At 53.6% G+C, this 19,740-nt stretch overlaps 7 protein-coding genes across 7 annotated transcripts; 4 read left to right on the top strand and 3 right to left on the bottom strand.

The window, feature by feature from the left end:
- Nucleotides 1–1,053: 1,053 nt before the first annotated feature.
- Nucleotides 1,054–3,084, bottom strand: AYL99_07305 (hypothetical protein; the record flags this gene model as incomplete). The annotated part of the gene is made up of 8 exons (XM_018838814.1): nt 1,054–1,186; nt 1,299–1,531; nt 1,588–1,828; nt 1,904–2,299; nt 2,353–2,412; nt 2,463–2,596; nt 2,647–2,823; nt 2,893–3,084. The coding sequence occupies 8 exons, from the start codon at nt 3,082–3,084 to the stop codon at nt 1,054–1,056; spliced, it is 1,566 nt and encodes a 521-aa protein (XP_018691582.1).
- A 1,092-nt stretch (nt 3,085–4,176) lies between these two features.
- On the top strand, nt 4,177–7,046 carry AYL99_07304 (hypothetical protein; the record flags this gene model as incomplete). Its single annotated transcript, XM_018838813.1, has 3 exons — nt 4,177–4,262; nt 4,366–4,813; nt 4,884–7,046. 3 exons carry the CDS (start codon nt 4,177–4,179, stop codon nt 7,044–7,046), a joined length of 2,697 nt encoding a protein of 898 aa, XP_018691581.1.
- A 429-nt stretch (nt 7,047–7,475) lies between these two features.
- On the top strand, nt 7,476–9,680 carry AYL99_07303 (hypothetical protein; the record flags this gene model as incomplete). Its single annotated transcript, XM_018838812.1, has 4 exons — nt 7,476–7,556; nt 7,631–7,898; nt 7,955–8,132; nt 8,189–9,680. 4 exons carry the CDS (start codon nt 7,476–7,478, stop codon nt 9,678–9,680), a joined length of 2,019 nt encoding a protein of 672 aa, XP_018691580.1.
- A 1,796-nt stretch (nt 9,681–11,476) lies between these two features.
- Nucleotides 11,477–13,038, top strand: AYL99_07302 (hypothetical protein; the record flags this gene model as incomplete). The annotated part of the gene is made up of 7 exons (XM_018838811.1): nt 11,477–11,603; nt 11,667–11,686; nt 11,736–11,772; nt 11,827–11,927; nt 11,953–12,347; nt 12,414–12,481; nt 12,617–13,038. 7 exons carry the CDS (start codon nt 11,477–11,479, stop codon nt 13,036–13,038), a joined length of 1,170 nt encoding a protein of 389 aa, XP_018691579.1.
- Nucleotides 13,039–13,857: 819 nt separating this feature from the next.
- On the bottom strand, nt 13,858–14,406 carry AYL99_07301 (hypothetical protein; the record flags this gene model as incomplete). Its single annotated transcript, XM_018838810.1, has 1 exon — nt 13,858–14,406. One exon carries the CDS (start codon nt 14,404–14,406, stop codon nt 13,858–13,860), a length of 549 nt encoding a protein of 182 aa, XP_018691578.1.
- Nucleotides 14,407–16,015: 1,609 nt separating this feature from the next.
- Nucleotides 16,016–16,954, top strand: AYL99_07300 (hypothetical protein; the record flags this gene model as incomplete). Its single annotated transcript, XM_018838809.1, has 1 exon — nt 16,016–16,954. The coding sequence occupies one exon, from the start codon at nt 16,016–16,018 to the stop codon at nt 16,952–16,954; it is 939 nt and encodes a 312-aa protein (XP_018691577.1).
- A 549-nt stretch (nt 16,955–17,503) lies between these two features.
- On the bottom strand, nt 17,504–19,664 carry AYL99_07299 (hypothetical protein; the record flags this gene model as incomplete). Its single annotated transcript, XM_018838808.1, has 4 exons — nt 17,504–17,630; nt 17,724–19,386; nt 19,451–19,517; nt 19,581–19,664. The coding sequence occupies 4 exons, from the start codon at nt 19,662–19,664 to the stop codon at nt 17,504–17,506; spliced, it is 1,941 nt and encodes a 646-aa protein (XP_018691576.1).
- Between the last annotated feature and the right edge of the window lie 76 nt (nt 19,665–19,740).

Here is a 19,740-nt window from a genome sequence, read left to right as displayed (position 1 = left end):
GGTATACAAAACAGGTGGGCGGATGGCGTCTTGTTTCTTTCCTTCTTTCTTTTTCCTGACCACCCGAGCGGAGATATATCTAGGACCGCTGTAGCGAACTAGCAGCGTTATTCAATAGAGATCTACGTCCTTCGCAAGCCAACGGGTGCTGACGCGGGGATCCCATGCCGAGGTGGGATCATAACACGGGAGCGTGTGATAGAGGAAGTGAGGTTCGAACTCTCTCTCTCGGCGCCTGAAGGGATATTCAGCCTCGTCCGGGTCTTGGCAGCCGGATCTTCCCTGCTTGTGGCAATATGATTCGTCAGAGAGTGCTGGTCCCATACTCACTAACCTTATTTGGCTAGGCTGTCCTCTGTACTACATGTATGTAAGTACGGTGACCGGTCTGGCACCGAAACCGGACCCGGACATACCGAGCATCCCACCCACCGCTTCCTTTACCAGCTTGTGTTTGTTCATCTTTCACAAGTATTCATATCTCTTTCCCATAAGCCATATGACTACTCTAAGGTGGTGGATGGATGGAGTGAGGCGGATGGAGACACGAGATGAATGTGGATAGCGGGGTAGTAGTCTTCGTGGGAGGGAGGACAGTGGCAGGGAAATGGTTGTTCCCGCTTGTACACCGGAGGGGCTGGCTATAGGAGAAGTCGCCAAAAATCTTATCTGTCTATGGAGTCTAGGAGACGACGAGACGAGTTTCATTAAAGCACCCCATCAATTCTCGTTCTCGGAAAGCGTCTGGCCAACCGCCTTATCGGCAAGGAACCGGACATACAAGTATGAAGTATGTGTGTATATGTGGACTACATGCTTCATGGGGAGCATATCCTTATACCACACGCAGAACCGCACGCGAGTCCGGTCAACATTTCCAACGGGAATTTTCAATTGCTCTTCCAGACATTGCTGGATCCTCAACTCATGTGTTTCTGTCTTTTGCCTTCCTTTGCTATATTAGCCCTCATTGACAGCCAAAAAAGTCTCCTCTCTTTTCCATCTCGTTTCTAATCCCTTATGTGTGGAGAAATGTTGAAAGGAGGGAGCACTTTAGCACATATATTGAAACACCGGATTGACCTGGTCAGTCATGTCCGCGAATGCGATGCTCGGATCTGTGATTAACTCCGGGTGCTCTTCCCTCAGCGGAGCTTTCTTCTTGTTGCATCGGAGATAGTAGAGCCTGTATCGTGTTCCCCAGGAGGGGATGGTGGGTCAGCAAATGGGATTTTGTGGTGTACGAGGACTCCTGGGACTGTAGTGCAATACAACGCTAGTAAGTTCGGGAAACTCACCAAAGCAGAGCAAACACCCCCTGACTCACGCAGAGCAAACTCAGCGTCGTGATCTGCCCCGTCGGATACCCACGCGCAGCTTCATCGCCCTTGTAAGCCCACGGCCCAGAGAATCCGCCCAGATTGGCGAGCACGAAGATCGTCGCGTTGGTGACGGTCTTCTTCGTGTGGCCGGCGATGTTGGAAGAGAGGAGCGCGAATTGTTGCACCAATGCCCCATACAGGGTGGTTGACTGGGTGAATAGTCAGGTGCCACGGCTCTGTCCAATGTTCAGGGAGGGCAACTTACAATATACAGCCCGGTTAGAAGTGCTCCCTTGTTGGAGCGGTCGCTCTTCCAAAGAAGAATGTTGCCCGCCATGCTGGGCAGGAGGTAGAGCATAGCGATCAGAATCCGTCTCCGCGGAAATACTGTCCCCAGCACGCCTGATGAGACCATGCAAACAATGGCCACCGCACTCGCAGGCATGGAGAGAACGAGGGCTCTCGAGTTCGAGTATCCGAAGGACGACACCAGGAAGCCACCGAAGCTGGAAAAAACAACACAATGTCAGCGGATGAGGAACTCAATCACAGAAAGATACAGAGGGCGTCTAATGGCTTACCTTCCAATCGCGTTGTTGACAAAGGCGAATGTGAAGCTGTAAATTCCATAGATGTATAATTGAGGATCCATAAAAGCCTCCTTGACCTGCTTCCATTTGAATTTGCGGGTCTGAATACCCGTGTTGTTCTGGGCGAGTCTGCGCACTGCGATCTCTTTCTCCCTCGCCGTAAGGAACCATGCTTTCATCGGCGTGGCCGGGAAGATGAGCGTTGCAAGGACGCCATACCCCATCGTCACGGAGCCAAGGATCACGTAGATCCATTTCCAGGGGCTGCTGGCATAGGTACCACCGATCTTTACTGCGCCGAAGTCGATACCTTGTCCCACCAAGGAGCCGATTGCTGTGCCTGAAATGTAAATGCCCGCGCGGAGCGGTTGCTCTTTGTTCTTCCACCTGCATTGAAGTGCTTAGCCAAGCTATCCTAATGTAGTTCAGAAAAGCCATACCACATGGATGTAATGATGATAGACAGCGGCTGAGTTGCCACGGCGAAGCCGGTAAAGAACCTGTCAATCCGTCAGACAAACTCAGATGTATTCCCTCATAATTCTCTGACCGAAGCGCGGTTATTCCCGCAAAATCTGTACAGACGATGACCAGGATCGCTGTCATGCCGATGTATGTTATCAGTGCTCCGAAGAACTTGCCCACTGGAAGATACTGTGCTATCAGGAGGAGCGGATATTGGCCCTGTACAATGTCGTAAGCTTTTGCGCATTTCCAGCCTGAGATACTCTCACAGCCACTGCGCCCAGTGTAGCAATGCTTGCAGAAAGCTGGTATTTTGAGGTTTCGATCACCGGCTGGCCTCCAACCAACTTCAAAACAAACAATTTGAGATCCTTAACCAATCCAAACAAAGCGGCGAAGCCATAGGCTTGTGTGTCTGCATATGAGACGATCGAGCCAACGAAGAGCTGCGAGAAAGTCGCGAGTCAGCCAGGTTGAGCATTGATAATGAGTGCTCCAGAGGTGCCCCATCTTACCAACAACAGTATAACGGCGTCGATCTTCCTCACGACCTTTTTCTCCTCTGCCTCCGTCCACGTAATCGTTTCGCTCTCGGTAGCAAATCTCAAGGCATCGTCAACATCTCGAGTGCGTGGCTTCAGGTCGACGTTTTCAACCACGTCGACCGAAGCATTCTCGACCGTATCAGCCTCCGTTTTGGTAGCCATGGCGTTGATTAAGACTTGATGGTCTGGGTTTCGCCCTTGATAATGACAACAGGATGAGAAAAGGGAGATACTGCTCGCGATGAGTGGGAATGTGCAGCTAAGCTTTTTATCTGTCGAGGTATCCCCAGAGAAGGTATGCAACCTCTCTCAAAAGTTGACTCTGAGCAGCCCAGATGGCCCTTTGAAGAGCTGCAGGGACATTGGATTAATATTCGTAGTGAACCAGCTTCGACCAACCGAAGTCCAGACAGCCATCTGGTTCACTTCTTTCCTCCACAGACCGCCGACCGGGGCCCCGCATTTCAACTCTCAAGTCGTGCTGAAGGCAAGTGATAGGCATCGACTGGAGAGGGTGGTTTCTCAGAAGAACCGAGGCGCCAAACATGTGTTTCATGGGCCAGTTTGGCAGAGGCAAATCACAGGGTGGACGTTTTCTTTCTTGGGAAAGTGATAGGAGAGAAACATGGGCGAACGCCGTGGCAAATAGTCGCCGGGCACCGCTCACCGGAGCCAGATCTCGAGATTGCAAAGAGCCAGGTATTCTGAGTGCAGCAGACAGGGCGTTGTCCAGCCTGGGAACGGGACAATGTGTGGAAGAGTGACGCTGACTGGATAACTACCCCATCAGGAAAGTGGAAAATCTAGAAGAGGAATAGTGTATCGGGATTTGCCCCTTTCTTCATCTCTTCCTTCTCTTCTGATACCGTTTTGCTGCACATCACTCACTTAACCGGCCAAGGGGGAAGCTCGCTGGCTGTCCGCTGCCCGAGCTGCAATGTGCCCCGTGATCCTGGTTACCAACTCCGGGGGAGATCGCCTCCCGCTAGAAAACGCCATGATATGTACGTCCGGTGACCGAGGTTGCGTAAGGGTGAGGCGCTAGTCCTAAATCCTATGGTGGTCAGTCCCATGGGTGGTGATTGATGCTGCTCTGACCTTACCTCTCCGCGGCGTCTGGCGTCCCAAATTCCGCGAAAACCTGAAATTGTCGGATTTCTTGTCTCCGAGGGCACACTGAATGTGTTATTGAGAATTTGCGGCTAGGTTTGGACAAGGAACATCTAAGCCGAAAGGCTCTGAAAAGTCCGCGAAATGGAAGCCCTTAATACTTGTGTATGGTTTCTGTCAGGGAAAGGCGCTGGCTCAGAAATCTGCGACAAGTACAGCACGACACCAGAGTATGGCAAAACTTCGAAAGTCTCTGCTTTTGGAAAATGGCTGGAGATACAAAGCTCTCTCTTCCTCAACATCTTCCCAACTGACCTCATGGCAACCGAGCAGACCGCTTCCGACAGAAATTCATCTGGATTTGCTGGCTAATGGAGTCATCCCAGACCCCTTCAATGGGAAAAATGAGGAAGCTGTGCAATGGGTTGGAGAGCAGACCTGGGTGTACGAACGAAACTTCGAAGTGCCTGAAGATGCAGTGGGGGCGCCAGACCCCCATGCTGCCCTCGTGTTCGAAGGACTCGATACCTTCGCCACCGTTAAGCTCAACGGTCGAGACATTCTCAAGTCCGACAACATGTTCGTGTCTCATAGAGTCGAAATCTCGGAGGACATGCTTGTGAAGGAGAATGGCAGTTTTACAGCCCAGTGTTTGCAAATCGTCTTCGAAAACGCAGAACGCGTTGGCGACGAGGAGGTTCTCCAGCATCCGAGTCATGACTGGTTCACCTTCAACGCCGGTAGGGCACGCCTGGCAACGAGGAAAGCACAGTACCACTATGTAAGTACTCTTCGGCTCGAATCCCTCCTATTTCTACGGGCATGGTTCTTTGGCTGACACAAGAACGCAGGGTTGGGATTGGGGCCCGAAATTGATGTGCTGTGGGCCTTGGAAGCCAATATACCTGGACCTGTACTCAGCACGTATATCAGACATCTCAATTCACACAAATTTAGGTCCTGATCTGCAGTATGCAGAGCTGCAAGTTGTGGTTGCAATTGACGGTCCTGCCAGTCAAGCCGAAGTCAAACTCCGCCGCGAGGGTGTCATTCAGCAATCTCAGACGGTACATGTCGAGCAACACATCGCACGGGCAGTTTTTCACGTACAGAACCCCGACCTTTGGTGGCCTTTCACTCTAGGAGAAGCAAATTTGTATGAAGCTAGTGTTTCTTTGTACCAGTCTCAGGGTTCTGGATCGAGCGTCGTGGATAACATGCGCAAACCTTTTGGAATCCGGAAAGTGGAAATGGTCCAACATCCACTACCCGACCAGGGAGGCAGCACTTTTTTCTTCAGGATCAACAACGTCCCGATCTTTGCTGCTGGCTCGTGCTGGATCCCGGCAGACTCATTCCTGACTCGTGTCTCTCCACAGAGATACAGAGACTGGGTTAAGCTGGCTCGCGATTCCAACCAAGTTATGATTCGGGTATGGGGCGGCGGCGTGTACGAGCACGAATCATTTTATGATGCTTGTGACCAGATGGGCGTCCTCGTCTGGCAAGATTTCATGTTCGCTTGCGGCAACTTTCCAGCACATGTGCAAATGCGAAATCGCGTCGCGGTCGAAGCGGAGCAGAACGTCCGTCGATTGAGACATCACCCCTCTATTGTGTTGTGGTGTGGGAACAACGAGGACTATATCATCCCGGTGCTCAGGCAGCTGGAATACGACTCGAGCGAAAAGGACCTCGGCAAGATTCTCGAATCGAAATTTCCTGCGCGGTATTTCTATGAGCATATGCTTCCGGCCATTTGCGAAGATCTGACTCCAGGCACTCCATATTGGCCCGGATCTCCTTTCGGTGGTGCCATGGCCAATTCCCAAGAGGTCGGTGATATACACCAGTGGCACGTGTGGCATTTGGAAATGTTTCCATACCAAGACTTTCCCAGACTCGCTGGTAGATTCGTCAGTGAGTTCGGTATGCAAGCACTGCCCGGCCTCGACACTGTCAAAGAATTCTTTCCACCAGGATACCGCCCGCATGCGAGTGGCGACATACTGGAGAATGAGTATCTGAAATGGCACAATAAAATGGAAGATGGCAGCGACAGAATGGCGCACTACGGGCATGAGAACATCAAGTTCGAGACCGGATCTCTTCCCGCGTACGTCTACTCGACCCAGCTGATCCAGTCCGAGGCGCTGTCTGCGGCGTATCGATCCTGGCGACGGCTCTGGCAGGGCCCTGGCAAGGAGTACTGTGGTGGAGCTCTTGTTTGGCAACTCAATGACTGTTGGCCCGTGATATCCTGGGCTATTGCGGATTACTATCTTCGACCAAAGATGGCATACTGGGCAGTCAAGCGTGAATGTGCGAGCATAACCACCGGCATAGCAAGAGTCAAGCAAGATAACAGGACGGATCATCTGGAGGTATGGGCTGTCAATATGATGCTATCAAACGTCAAGGTCGATGTCCACGTTGACGGATGGAGCGTCGTGACAGGCAAGCCCGTTTTCCACCATCTGATGCTTGAGGCTTTCACTCTGAAGATGAACCAAAGTACGGAGCTCGGAAGGCTAGACCTGAAAGCTTTCGCCCCTTTGCGCTTCAAGTCTTCTGGAAAAGGCTCAAATTTCGAAGATGTGGTCTTTGCAGTTCGACTGGTCGAGTCCCGATCAGATGGGCATGGAGCCTCTCACAGTGCTTCGAAGCTTGGGATCTCTCCAAAGATACTGGCCCACCACATCAATTTTCACGAACCGCTGAAGGAGGTTCCCTTTCAAGCGAAGGCCAGGAATCTTATTTTGAGGGTTGTAAGAAACGAGACCGAAATCGTGGTGGAGGCGACAGCCAATTTGCCCATCAAAGGCCTCCTGGTACAAATCGCTGATGATCCGGATACCAAGTGGGAGGACAACGGTGTCGATCTAGTTCCTGGACAGGCTGCTCGCTTGAGGCTTTTGGGCAAAGGACTCGAAGTTGGTCAAGAGGATCGCCTCCGTGCTCGATGGTTGGGAGGAGAGTGGAGAGGACAGGACAAGGTCTGGCCGTCGCTGTAGTGCTGGGCCAGGTCCGAGGGTGTGATTGTCTCTGCTGGCGACCAATGATGATTTGGGTACCAAACATACAGTAGGGGTGACTAATTGTAGGAAGCAGGGGGGGCTCGTTAGGCATGTTAGTGGTCGAGTTTTAGACCTCCTCTTAACTGACAACACCCTATTAATCTCACATCTTAGGTACTTAGGTAATAGAGGCGGCCACCCATGAGGTGCCCTTGGCCCCAGCCAGCTTAACTAACTCCTCGTACGTAGCTACTCCGCACATACAGTACTGTGTGTACACCAACACTCGCCACCTTGTCTTTACTAAACCGGAGAATCGTCTTATAAAGCATCTCCAGCCACCGTTCTTCACCTTAATTACTCTGGATAGAGTCAGATGAAACTCTGCAACAGCCCCTTGAGTTCCACATCGCTGCGTCGGGCACGATGGCGACGACTGCACCGCTTCCACAAAAGCCACTACTGGGCTCTGCGCCTGTGGCATGCTCCGCGTGTCGGCGGCTGAAGGTGAAAAGTCACAGCAATGAACGACCCCTAAACCACTCAAGAGCTGACTTGACGCCTGCAGATGCGCTGCATAGGAGCTGAGAACCCACCATGCGCCCGATGCTCCAAAACCGGTCGAAATTGCGTCGTTCATGCCTCTCGGAGGGGACAACAGCAGTCAGCCCAATCTCTACGAAAGAGGCCGCTACCAGTCTCATCCTCACCTTCTGACGTTCTACACCGGCGGGACAGCCAGATTAAGATTGATGCTGCCATCAGCTCAGTACTGCGCTCACCCGTGGTTCATCCAGCATCGTCTCCAGCATATGCGCTTCAAAGCCCTTCTTACAGAGGCGGACGTGTGTCTCCTGCGAGCACTTCACGCCCGGACCAAAATGGCTCACCCAGCTTGCCATCAGTCTACTCCTCGTCCCCCTTGGACGTGCTTGACTCGGTGGCACCCCAGCAACCGTTGCCGCCAGAGCCCCAGCCCCAGCCCCAGCCTGAACTAGACGACAATGCCGTCAGCCTCCAGGCATCGTCCAGAAGGAATCCGACTGACATACCCGACAACATTTTAGTGGAGCTCATTGAATTGTAAGCATCATCCAGGATTGTGAGGAAAGAGCACTGATCAACCCACCTGGTGGCAGTTTTCGAGAGAAGATTCTGTATTATGTGCCTGTTATTGACGACACAGACCTCAGGGACTCACTATATGTGGTGAAGCACAGACGGCCACTCGCCTACTGTGCAAGTTTCGTTGCATCACAGTTTATCCCTGGAAGTGCCAGTGTTCGCGAACAACTTGTCTGGTCGATCTCAGAGTTCTTCAGGGCCACCAGCGGGCCCCTGGCGGAGGATGAAAACACTGTGTGGACGCAACTGCAGGCCTTTGCGATCCTGTATGCGTATCGCCCAGCCGTAGACGCCTTTCATTCCGCAGGCGTTCCTCAGTCTTTGGGATTCCTTAACCATTGGATTCTGAAGTATTCTATCGAAGCGTTTGCGCTGCGAGTCGGGCTACACCGGTCTATCGACGGGCTAAAGGTTCAGCTTCAGCAGGATCCAACAGAGATATCAAAGTCGCCAGCCTTTCAGAGATACGTCTACTGGCTTTGGCTCGTGACCATGTCTCATCATTTCTCTTTAATGACGCGCACGCCTCCGAGTATCAGAGAAGACAGTACCATCAGCTCAGCCGTCGACTTGCTGAGAGATGTGCCAAAACCAGCACGGGTGACTCGTATCCTCGCCGAGGTCGATCTCTACATGCTGTGGCAACAAGCAGGCCGAAGTGCTCCTGGCCTGGCAGAATGGTGGTGTAAGCCTTCTGGCACCATGAATATTGAGGAAGTGCTAGCAGTTTTGGAAGATATGGAGGGCGCCCTGGAGGTCTGGGGTCAGCGATGGGGTCTCCGTGGAGAATCCCATATGACCATTTCGAATGTGGATGTGTCCAGAAATGGAGCCGTGGATTTCCACTTTCAAAGTACTCGCTTCTGCATCAGCACTTTCGGCACCCGGTATATACTTGAAAAGGCAAGATCAGCTCTTGATGCACATACTGCATCTCACCGCATCCTGGCTCAGGTTGCCAGAGAGTCCCTGGTAAAATCCGTGGAAGCTGCTCATGCTTGTTCTCGATGTCTCCTGGATATACCGCCTCTGAGACGCGAGAATATCCGATACATGGCCGACTTTGGGTATGCGCTGATAGCCTTCTGCTGTCTCTACCAAATCCAGGCTTGCCAACTATTCGGCTCCACCCTTCAAGATCCGACAAAATACCTAGATTCAGTTGAAGAAGTGGCCGCGTTCATGAGAGAAATGGCGGTTGCGAATAACACCGCTCCTCGGTTCTATGGCAACTCAATATTACAGCAGCTCAAAAAGGTTCCTCGAACCACGGAGAATTCCGGCTTCGACAACCAATCATGGACAGCATGGAATGAGGGAGCTTCAACGAGTCATGCAGCGGTCTTCCCAAGCCCAGTTGCGTCGATCTCAGAAGGGTATCAAGTTCGGATGGCAAGCTTTGACGATATACCCGAAGCCGATGGACTAGAAGGTTTTTCGCGGCCCAGCCCACAACTTTCTGGCTTCCCCATTTTCGACCCTAGCTGGGGGGCCCTTCTGGGATAGAGTATAAGAGATCAAAGGCCTCGATTGTGGCGAGTGGTTGCAAACAATGCAATAATGCATCGGCTCTGAAGCACCAGCCCTGAATTCTGTGCCAGAGCTAACACGCACTACCAGGGTTTAGAGCAAGGCCACCACTGGGAGAGCGTCCCTCAAAGCTCACTAGCTCATTTAGTGGGCTCGAATCCGATCCGGCCAAGATTTCCGGGAGGTAGGGACAGATGAGCGTCCACTTATAACAGAAATGTCAACTGCTGTTCGCGAGATTGGCAAAGGCCATGCAGTTTCCAGCTTTTCAAGGGAGTGCAGCACAACTGACAGGGCACACTCTCAACTTCCAACTGGCTGAATCCACCAAACCTTTGTGGCCGCCCCTCACGCAGATGTGAGTGAAGCAGATCTTAGCACATCACACATGGACATGGAAGGACCCTGGAGCAGCAGACAGACAATAGCCCACATGTTGTTACCCAGCTTGCCTTGGTTGCAACCTCGCTTGAGTTTCTTTCCTCTCCGTTGAGATAACGTCAGTGCGGCACCCCCAGGCCTGCCGTACTGCGTATCGCCCACAGAGATCGACTCACAAACTTGCATGCTGGTCGCCAGTCAGATCGCAGAGTGACCCTGTTTCACAGCTGATTGTCAGAGTCTTGTACCTTTCACAGATCTTGCATTCCAGCCCCTTTTCAATAGTGAATCCTCTCAACCTGATCCACGCAATGTTTGAAAAAGTCAAAGCACTACGTCCTTTCATCCTGGGCTTCGCACCCACTCCTGGCCGCCGCCACACTTAACGCCCCCATAAGCTCGCGATCCAAGGCTAGGCTCTAATTTCCATCTTGGTTTTTAAACCTTCCTCGGAATGCTCATCCGGCATTCGCTGGACTGTTTCCTCGCAACTCCATTGTCCTTGGCATCGTCCAGAACCTCAATCGTGCCCGTAGAAGCTGGACCTCGTGCTTCTAGCTATCTCTTTTTTCTCTGGTAGACTGTCCATTCTCAGACCGGGCATCCCGAGACTTGTCAGTGGCCTATTGGGAGAGCGACAAACGGCACCAACACGCCGAACCTCCTGTACCATCCCTTACTTTCGACTTTGACAGCGGTCAATTTTTTGATTCCTACTGACAGTGTATGCGCCACTCTACGGTGGGCCTAGCTAATTGCTCGCCGGGGGCTTGGGAGCGCCCTTCCGTGCCGGTGCGCAAGAACGGGTTGGACCACAATCAAAACTCTCAGCCAAAGACTAACATGAGCGACCAGGTGCAGACGTACGAGTACATGGCATCTGAAGTTCCACTGGGCCCATCTCGACCTATTCCAGCCAGGCCTGTATGCTTGAGACAGCTTCCCATGGCTCGAACGGCACGGAAACGCCGTATTTCCGACTTGACAGGTCGCTCACTCCACCCTTCCCACCTCATGAGGATAGGCGGGGGAGAGCAAACAGTTTTGAACTCTGAAATCGAGCCCTTGCAAACCCAGGTTTCGGAAGCTCCCTCCAAAGTGGCCATTGGCCGGAGACATCTGCGGTACTTCGCTAGCCTGCAAACTGACATGTTGGACTTATACGATTCTGGTGCGAGCTTGTTCTACAGACCTCGCCACGGACACAGGTGGCAAGGAATGCCATTTGGACCCATGAAAATATTACGAAAGCCAGGGCAACGGGGCTGTGGTGCACGGAAAGTTGCGAGTGTGTTCTATATATCGGGTGTTTGACACCCCTTGGGTATTCGGATAGGTTTACGCCTTTTTCTGAGGTTACCTTTGCACGGCGACTTGCAGCACTTTCAAACATGTTGGAATCAAAGGACGCCGTCCTCGTGGCTACAAGCCTTGTGCTTGCCGTTTCGACAATCGTCTCAGTATCGTTTGAGTTGGAAAGGCAATTGGCGACCGTTGGGCGATTGACCGCTAGCAAATGTGAGTTCGTCGCAGAAAGGCAGGCGGCTGGTTCATCGACGGTGACTGACTGACCTTTCGCAGGGTTCTTGGTATTGAGCGCGGTAGGATAGACCCCTTCAGCCTTTGAAACTGTTACTTATCTCGACGCAGTTCTTTGCTCTCGTCATGACATCCATTGTTTGTGCAGGTAAGAAGAAACGAACTGAAGGTATGTTGTTATGGTGATTGATGTGCGTTACAGCCGCGGCCAAAGGGCTTGGAGCTTCCATTACCCCTATCGAGTTCCTCCAGAGGGAGAGTCTGCAGAAGGCGAGTCCTCCTTTTCCCATCGGTGTCCTTCCTGTCACGGGCGCTGACACGAAAATAGCTCATCGTTGCGGCCCTCCCTCCTTACTTCTTGTGCAACATGTTCGTCAAGCATGCATGGTTGACGTTCTATTACGGCCTGGCACAAAGCCGTGCTCAGAGATACTTCATCCACTTCATGCAGTTGTCTGCAGTCACTTTTGGCCTCAGCTCTGTCTTGGTCATCTTGCTGCAATGCGTGCCCTTGAATTATGCGTGGCGCCAATACCACGAACCGGCCAACGGACCTGAGAAGGGGAAGTGCATCAACTTGTTGGCTTACTTCTACTTCAATGCGAGCTTCATGATTGCCAACGACGTGGTCATGTACTTGATACCAATGGTATTGCTGTGGAAGGTTGAAACACTTCGTGAACACCGATGGAGCCTATATGCGTTGTTTGCAATCTGCTTCGTGTATGTGGCACCTTTCTTTGATTTCTGTTGAAGGACAGTAGTACTGACGTGCTTTTCTACAACCAGCGTCATCTTGGCCAGCATCTTTCGACTCGTCGCCGTCCATGATATTGCCACTTCTCCTAATCTCTCAGGTATGCTATCCTCCTCCTCGCCGACCCCGCTTTTCTCAGACCTCCCAACATCCATTCTTTGGAAAACCCTGTCATCTCAGAAGGGGTACGAATCATTGGCATCTGGCTGACAAAAACGTGTCCAACTTCAAACAGAAAATTATGCATTGGTCTTCATCTGGGCATGCGTGGAGAACCACATCGGGATTTGCGCCGCTTGTGCTGGTGCACTCAAGGCGAGACTATGCATGGGCTACCGGAGGGTCAGGATGCTCTCTGTTGACTTGCGCAGCAAGTCCTGGCGTGCGTCGACGGCGGGACCTAGGCCTAGGTCGACATCGGTGGGGACAACCACGGAGGCTCTTACCCGAAGTCAGATTACCGAGGAACGAACACTCTACGAGCGAACGGCCAGTCTACCATCGTTGCATGTAGACTTGCCACTGTCGTTCGAGAAAGAGCCCACCGGCACAATTACGGAACTGCTCGAGTTCCAACGGCCCAGGTCAATCCACATCCTGGCCACACATTCACGAGCGACGTCGGAAGACAGTCAGACCTCTACACTCCAGCACTAATCGGCGACAAGCTCGAAGTGTGGGTATTACTTCGAAGCCGGGAGGTCACGCATCGTTGTTGTCGACAGCAGCATACCCCGTCCCGCGCCTCACACCCTCTCTCGGCTTTATATGTTTGTGTATTCATGTATCTATACACGGATGGGTGGATGAATGAACGGCTGAACGGACGGCCCTTATTGAATCTCACGCGAAAAGGAGAAAAGATTTAAAACGCGAAGTTTTTATGACTGATGTACGTAGCTGCAACGGGTTGGGAGACATGTATCTCTAAATGACAGCAAAAAGCAAATGGATTTGAGGGCGTCGGGGCATGGTGAGGGGCATGGGTTACGATGATGGCTACGGCCTCCATGGTGGTTCCGCCGATGGTCAACGGTTGGTTACGTAGCTGGGTATCTATGTGCTGGATGTCTGGTATAGATAGGTACAAGTCAGTCGCTCCCGATGCGACGACGGACTGATACAACGATTCTTACCAAGTTATACTTGACTCTGTCTCCGTCAGCACGGGATGTGGTTTGGCTATAAGCACTAACGCTATATTCGTGTTCGCCTGGATATATTATGAACCCCATGCTTAAGAGGGTACCGGCAGGTCGTAGCTGAGAGGAGTGGCTCACTGAAAGATAGTCATAGATGGAGTCTTGTTCGTCGCCTTACCTCGTACATATCTATGCTAGATACATGCGTCCTGTATATCACGTTCGTGAGGCATATAGCACACCCGTGTCTCTGCCTCCTCTCTCTCCCCAGCGTCGCGAATATAGTAAACTCTCAACCCCCCTTCTCTCTCTCTCTCTCCCTGCGGATGGACCTTTACACGACGACCTGATAGATGGCATACTCGACCTTTTCGACGCCCTTGGGCCCCAGGACCAGCGCGACCTTGGCGACCAACACGGCAAAGTTCATCCACCAGTACTCCTTGCTGGAGGTGTTGCACCAGAGCACCTCGGTGCCGTACAGGGCCGAGGGCATCTCTCCTCCCTCTGGCGGCGCGGCGGCGGCGGCGGCGGCTGCACTATCCCCGTCGAGGGCGCCCATGATCGGCTTGATCAGCTTGTCGTAGCCGACGCTCTGGAACTTGAACAGCGTGGAAGCGCCCGTGCTCGGGTCCGGCTCCGTCTGCGCCACCACGCGCAGGTCAACCTCCAGCATCAGATCGTCCACGTGCCGCGTGCAGTAGTCGCCACCCCCAGGGAGGACGGTGGCGATCTTCTCCCCCGTCGGCGTCGTCAGTTCGCCCGACGGCGTTTCGACCCAGCTGATCCGCCCGCGCGGCGTGGCGCCGGCGTCCAGCACCACCGTCGGCGTCAGGTTGAGGTTGAGGACGTGTTTGAGCGTCGGGGGCGTGGAAGAGGCCATGGTCAGGTTCAGGTTGGCTTGGGTTGACTTGGGTGGACTTGGCCTGGGTATGCTGCTGTGGCTTAGAACTGGGACGAATGTACCGGGGTTTGAATTTCGAGATAAAGTCGTGCGTGTTCCTCGAGATGAGCCGTGTGTATGTGTGTGTGAGAAGACGGGAACAGACAACCCCCTCCCATCGTTCTGTTAGGGTGGTCACATATATATACTCGCGAGGCACACACACACACTTCACAAGCTCAAGCTCAAGCTCAAGCTCAATATCACCTTCTTTTTTCAGCTCCCAGTTATCAGCCAGTAGTAGGTAGCGAGCAAGCAACCCATCAGCATATCTACCTTCCCCTGATAGTTTTTTTTAAACTCCGAAATACGAGCTGAGCCTGCCTGATCAGGCCTACCTTGACACGTCGTTGAGTGGTTTACGTGCGAAGTTCGTGTTGTGCTGACTACATTATGCATTCAGGCTCGCGCGCTTAAACTTGTTATGTGGTTACTTATCGAACCTGTACCGACCGACCGACCTACCAGGTTGTACAAATCATCAGTAAAGTGCCGAGGAGGAGGGGGGGGAAGGGGTACGTTGCATCAAGGTATCGAGTGCTGTAACACACTCCCCATCGCATGGCGACACAGTGGTGCTTATGTATGGAGTCAGCTCAGGTCTGGACAGGACCGGAAGCGGAGAAGCGACCTCCAACCCGTACCAGCGTCCATAAAGAGTTTCAGTTCGAAAGGGCAGCTGTGGTGTCGGTAGTGGTGGCGGCGTATTCGGCTCTGCTGACATCAAGCTTCAGGCCGTGTCTGTTCAGTACTACTATTGTTATGTAGCCACAGCCTTTCAATGTTTCCGCGATACGAGTTTCAGATTAGATCCTTTTGACACGCGTTGCATCGAGGCTTTGATTCGTCGTCGCCGTCGCCGTAGTTGTCGTCGTAGGTGTCGTCCTCCTCGAATCACTTATCGTGATCTTTAGCCAAACTCGGTCGAATCCATAATCTTGGGTTTTCGTAGACGGGTAAGAAATACCAGGGACACTCTTTATGCGGGAGAGAGTCTCTTACAGCCAGTCCCCCAAATGGCAAGTGTTATGACAGAGTGTGAAGGAGGAGAGGTACCAAGGAAGCCACCTACTAAAGCGGCGGGCTTGCGGAGACTTCAGGTTCACCATCTTCCCCAACGTCTCCGTTGAAGCAGCAAGGCATCGCGTCCCGAACTGGTGAGGCGTCTTTGCATTGAACTTGATGCATACATGCGACTGCATAAACTCGGTTCGCACTTCTTTCTCTACTCACGGACCAGATTTCTTCTTGAAACCCCTCAAACCCCCTGAGGAATGTAGACTGTATGCTGGGTAGCTGCTCCTCCTCCTTTTCATACTCCTCCTGGGGCAGCAGCAGCCGCAAATATGGCAGGACAATCACTTCACAACTCCTCCGACGTGTGACGACGTCCAGCAACCTTCTTCCCTGCTCCGTCACTCCAAGACGTGGCCTGGCCCTGCGTCCTCGATGCTTGCGTGGCCCAACCGCCCGTCGAGACGCGATCAGATGGCTCTCGCACTCGGTACCGGGTCATGAGAATAAGAAGAAGAAGAAGAAGAAGACGGTGATGGCACCGCCGCCCTCTCCTTCTACCCCACAAGCTTCCTCTCTCTTGGACCCGTTCTCCCCGCACAGCTCGCTGGACTCCTTCCACGCTCACGCCCTGCGCACGGGCCTGTCACCCAGCAGCACGGTCTATGCCGGCACTACCTACGAGTACCTCGCGCAGGACACCCTCCGGCCGTACGGCTTCCGTCTGCACCGTGTGGGCGGCCGGGGCGATCGCGGCGTCGACCTCGCGGGTATCTGGGAGGTGCCGGCCCTGTCACGCTCTGACGGATGGAAGGAGAAGGAGAAGGACAAGAAGAAGAGGGATGACATTACGACTACGAGACATTGGCGTGAGTCTCCGGGCATCGAAGAATTAGGGGATGCCGTCGACACCCTCCGCCTCCAGGTCCTCGTCCAGTGTAAGCGGCTGGCGGGCAGGCATGCGAGGATCGGGCCAAACTTGGTCAGGGAGTTGGACGGGGCCGTCAGGGCGACTAGAAGTGCAGCGTTGGTCAATATGGTGTACTCTAAGGCCACGATGGAGGGTTCAGCGAAAGAAGATGGAGACTCGGGGAGCAGCAGCGAAGACGAGCCGCGACAGTCGAGCTTAATGGTCGGCCCGGCCATTGGTGTCCTGGTGGGTACGAGGCCAGCAACCAAAGGCGTGGTCGACAGTATGAGCCGGTCGACTCGTGGGCTGGTCTGGGTCATGATGGAAGAAGTCACCGATCAAGAGACAGGGGTCGGGGGAGAACGACATGCTGTTAGCCAGCCAGAGTCGATTGCCTCCGCGGCGAACTTGAGAGGCCGCATCAAGCAGATCCTCTGGAACCACGCCGCACGCGAAGCAGGACTCGAAGGCGTCGACGTGGTCAAACGCTACGACTCGGACGGCCAGGAAGAGGTGGTTCTGATGCGCGGCGGCCGGGTCTGGGGTGGAGGGATGAACAGGTGAATCTGGGACGTCGGCTGCATAGCTTGCAATGTAATATAGATGATATCCCTGGCAAACTGCAAAATAAACGGGCAATATCACTGGGTATCGTACATTGATTGCCTTTCCTCCTTCCCTCCCTCCCTCCCTGACACATCGTCACTTGATGTCTTGCTCCGCGGAACCTCTCGTCCCCATGGTAAATATGTGCACTGTGCTGCCCAGTACAAAAAGGGAGAAAGCAAATGACTTATGGTTGATGAGTGCCGGGAACAGGCCCATCAGGAAAGAAACACACACAAACACACAAGATGATGGAGAGATCTATCCCCCGTCCACGCTCCGTCCCACACGTCTGATACATGCTGCTGGCGGAGAGTGTCGTCGCTCTTCGATGCTCTGCCTCTGCACACCAGGATATTCTCCTACCTGGTCGTGGTCCATCCATGCATTTCGTGCTCTCTTGAATGCTGGCGCCAGACCAGGCGGCGTCGACCGATGCGGTGGCTGTCACGCGCCCGTCGTCAAACATAGGAAATTTGCATAAAATCAATCGTGCCGGACCGCCATTTACAGCTTGGCCTTGGGCGTCTCCATGCTGGGGAGGAGCATGTCCCGGATGTCGTTGGCGGCTTCATTGAGGTAGAAGCTCATCCGTTCACAACCGAGTTTCTTGGAGACAATGTTGAATTGTAGACTGCAGGTGGTTTGTCAGAAGATATGCGACCACTAACGAGCGGATGGACGATAGAGGGAGAGGGGCAAAAACGGGACGAAAGCGCCAACATACCTGTTCTCATTGATCATATAAGCAATGCCCCATCCTTGGTCCACAACTTGACTCCATCCGTAGCCGTTAAAGTACTCGGAACTCAACTGACTGCTCGAAATATACCAGGTGCTCGAGTAGGTGTATGCGGGATCGGTAAAGACCTCGGGTGTCTCCTCGCCGGGCTGGATGAGTTTCTTCAATCCGAACAGATGACGGTCCACGCCATACCCGTCACTTGCATCGGCAGTATATTTCACATGCGCCTGAACGGCGGCGCGGAAGAGCCGTTCGGACTCCTCGCGGGAGATCGAGGGGTCGGCCATGGCGTTGCAGAACGCCACGCTCTCGTCAGAGACGGTGCGAGTGGTTTCGGTGCGGCCCTGCTGGTACTTGCGTGTTGCGGCGGACTCGTAGGTGGGTCGGTTCTTGCCGTACATCTTGTGGTACGCCAGCTGGATGACCATCTGCACGTACGCGTCCGGAGAGCATTTGAACTTTTTGATCAGTCCCTTTCCGTAGCCCTGGTATGCTTGCACGCGGAGGTCGTGGGAAGCGATGACTTGACGGAACTGCGCCTGTGCGCTGGCCAGGTCGTCAAGCACGGCGGCCGAGGTTTCAAACCTCAAGGCCACGGGGTCGGGCAGGTCGGACCGGACGGACGGGTTATCAAAGTCGAGTTTATTGTGGGTGATGAGGGCGTTGACCGTGTCGCAAAGACGGTGGGTCGGCGTACCATCCATCATCGAGTGCTCGCCCATGAAGCCGGCGGTGCCGTTATCGTTGACGATGAATTGGATGGGCTTGTCGTACCAGCGGTTCGAGCCGTCGCCGTGCCAGTAGACGTGAGCGCGTTCCTCGAGGGTGACGGGCATGCTGGAATCCAAGCACACGAAGAATGAGGAGGACTCGATCTCTTTCAGGACTTCGGCGTTCAAGGGAGATGCGGCCAGGAGGTTTTCGCGGGCTTTTGCGCCCTGGTCGCGGGGGAAAGAGGTGATGGCACCAATGGGGTCGGCCATCTGGGCATTCTTGTAGACCTTGTTGAACTGGAGCTCGAGCTCGGACGTGTTGAGCTGTCTGCCAGACACGTGGGTCTGGACCTTCCAGAACTGGTTGTTTCGCATGACAATGATGTGCTCGTGGCCTTCGGCGGGATATTGGATGGGGTAATCGACCGGAAGGGCGGCCACCCGGGAGGTGTTGAACATGTATTGGTAGCTGCTCATGGCCATGGGCTTCTTCCGCATGTACTCGGGCTCCAGAGTCTTGTCGTCGACCTGTCTCTTAAACTCCAGAGCCGCGGTGGTGATGGCCGCAGCACGTTTGGCCGGGTTTCTTCTTCGGCGGTCATCGCGGAAGGAGTAGAAGTACGAGACATACGGCACCACCGGGTCACGGTAGCCCAGGTAGGCCGCCTCGTTCCACCAGTCAATGATCCAGTTCTTGACCTGGGGATCCTGTGCTCTTGCGATTAACCTCTCTTGCAGCTTCTGGCCGATCCCTCCCGGCTTGTTGAAGGCCGCCACGGCCCTTTCGGAGGCAGCATACTCCTCCTTGGTCAGGAGAGGGTGGAGGCTTTTCAAGTAGCGGGCGGAGGTCTCCTCGAGGGAAGGGACGGGCAGTCTGGGGAGAGATTCCTCGAACCGCAGCATGGGGCCTTTGGAGAGATCTTCTCGGTATTCTGTAGCCATGCACATGTGTCAACCAGTTGCTCTGTTCGCCGGGTGTTTGCAGGGTCAACTCACCCTCCGTCACCCAGAATTGAGGTCTGTTCGAAGCCTTCCGCTTGTTTGTGGGCGCCATGGCAAAGGACTGTGAGCGTGTCAGTCTCCCCCACCTGACGTCAACCGACAGCAACAGATGATGATCACTGACCTTGAGGGCAGCCGACGTTGGAGAAGCACGGGGGATGGCACGAAGAGTTGATTGTGCTCCTAGTCGAGGCAGTGTGGGAAACATCCCCAAGAAGACAAGGTCACCAAAGAGTTAAGGGAAGAGCAGCAAAGAAAAAGTCTATGGCTGGATAGAGCGAACG

Source organism: Fonsecaea erecta (genome assembly GCF_001651985.1).
Source record: "Fonsecaea erecta strain CBS 125763 chromosome Unknown Scaff6, whole genome shotgun sequence".
NCBI lineage: Eukaryota > Fungi > Ascomycota > Eurotiomycetes > Chaetothyriales > Herpotrichiellaceae > Fonsecaea > Fonsecaea erecta.
Note: the sequence above shows the minus strand (reverse complement) of the source record. Positions and strands in the feature narration are given on the sequence as shown.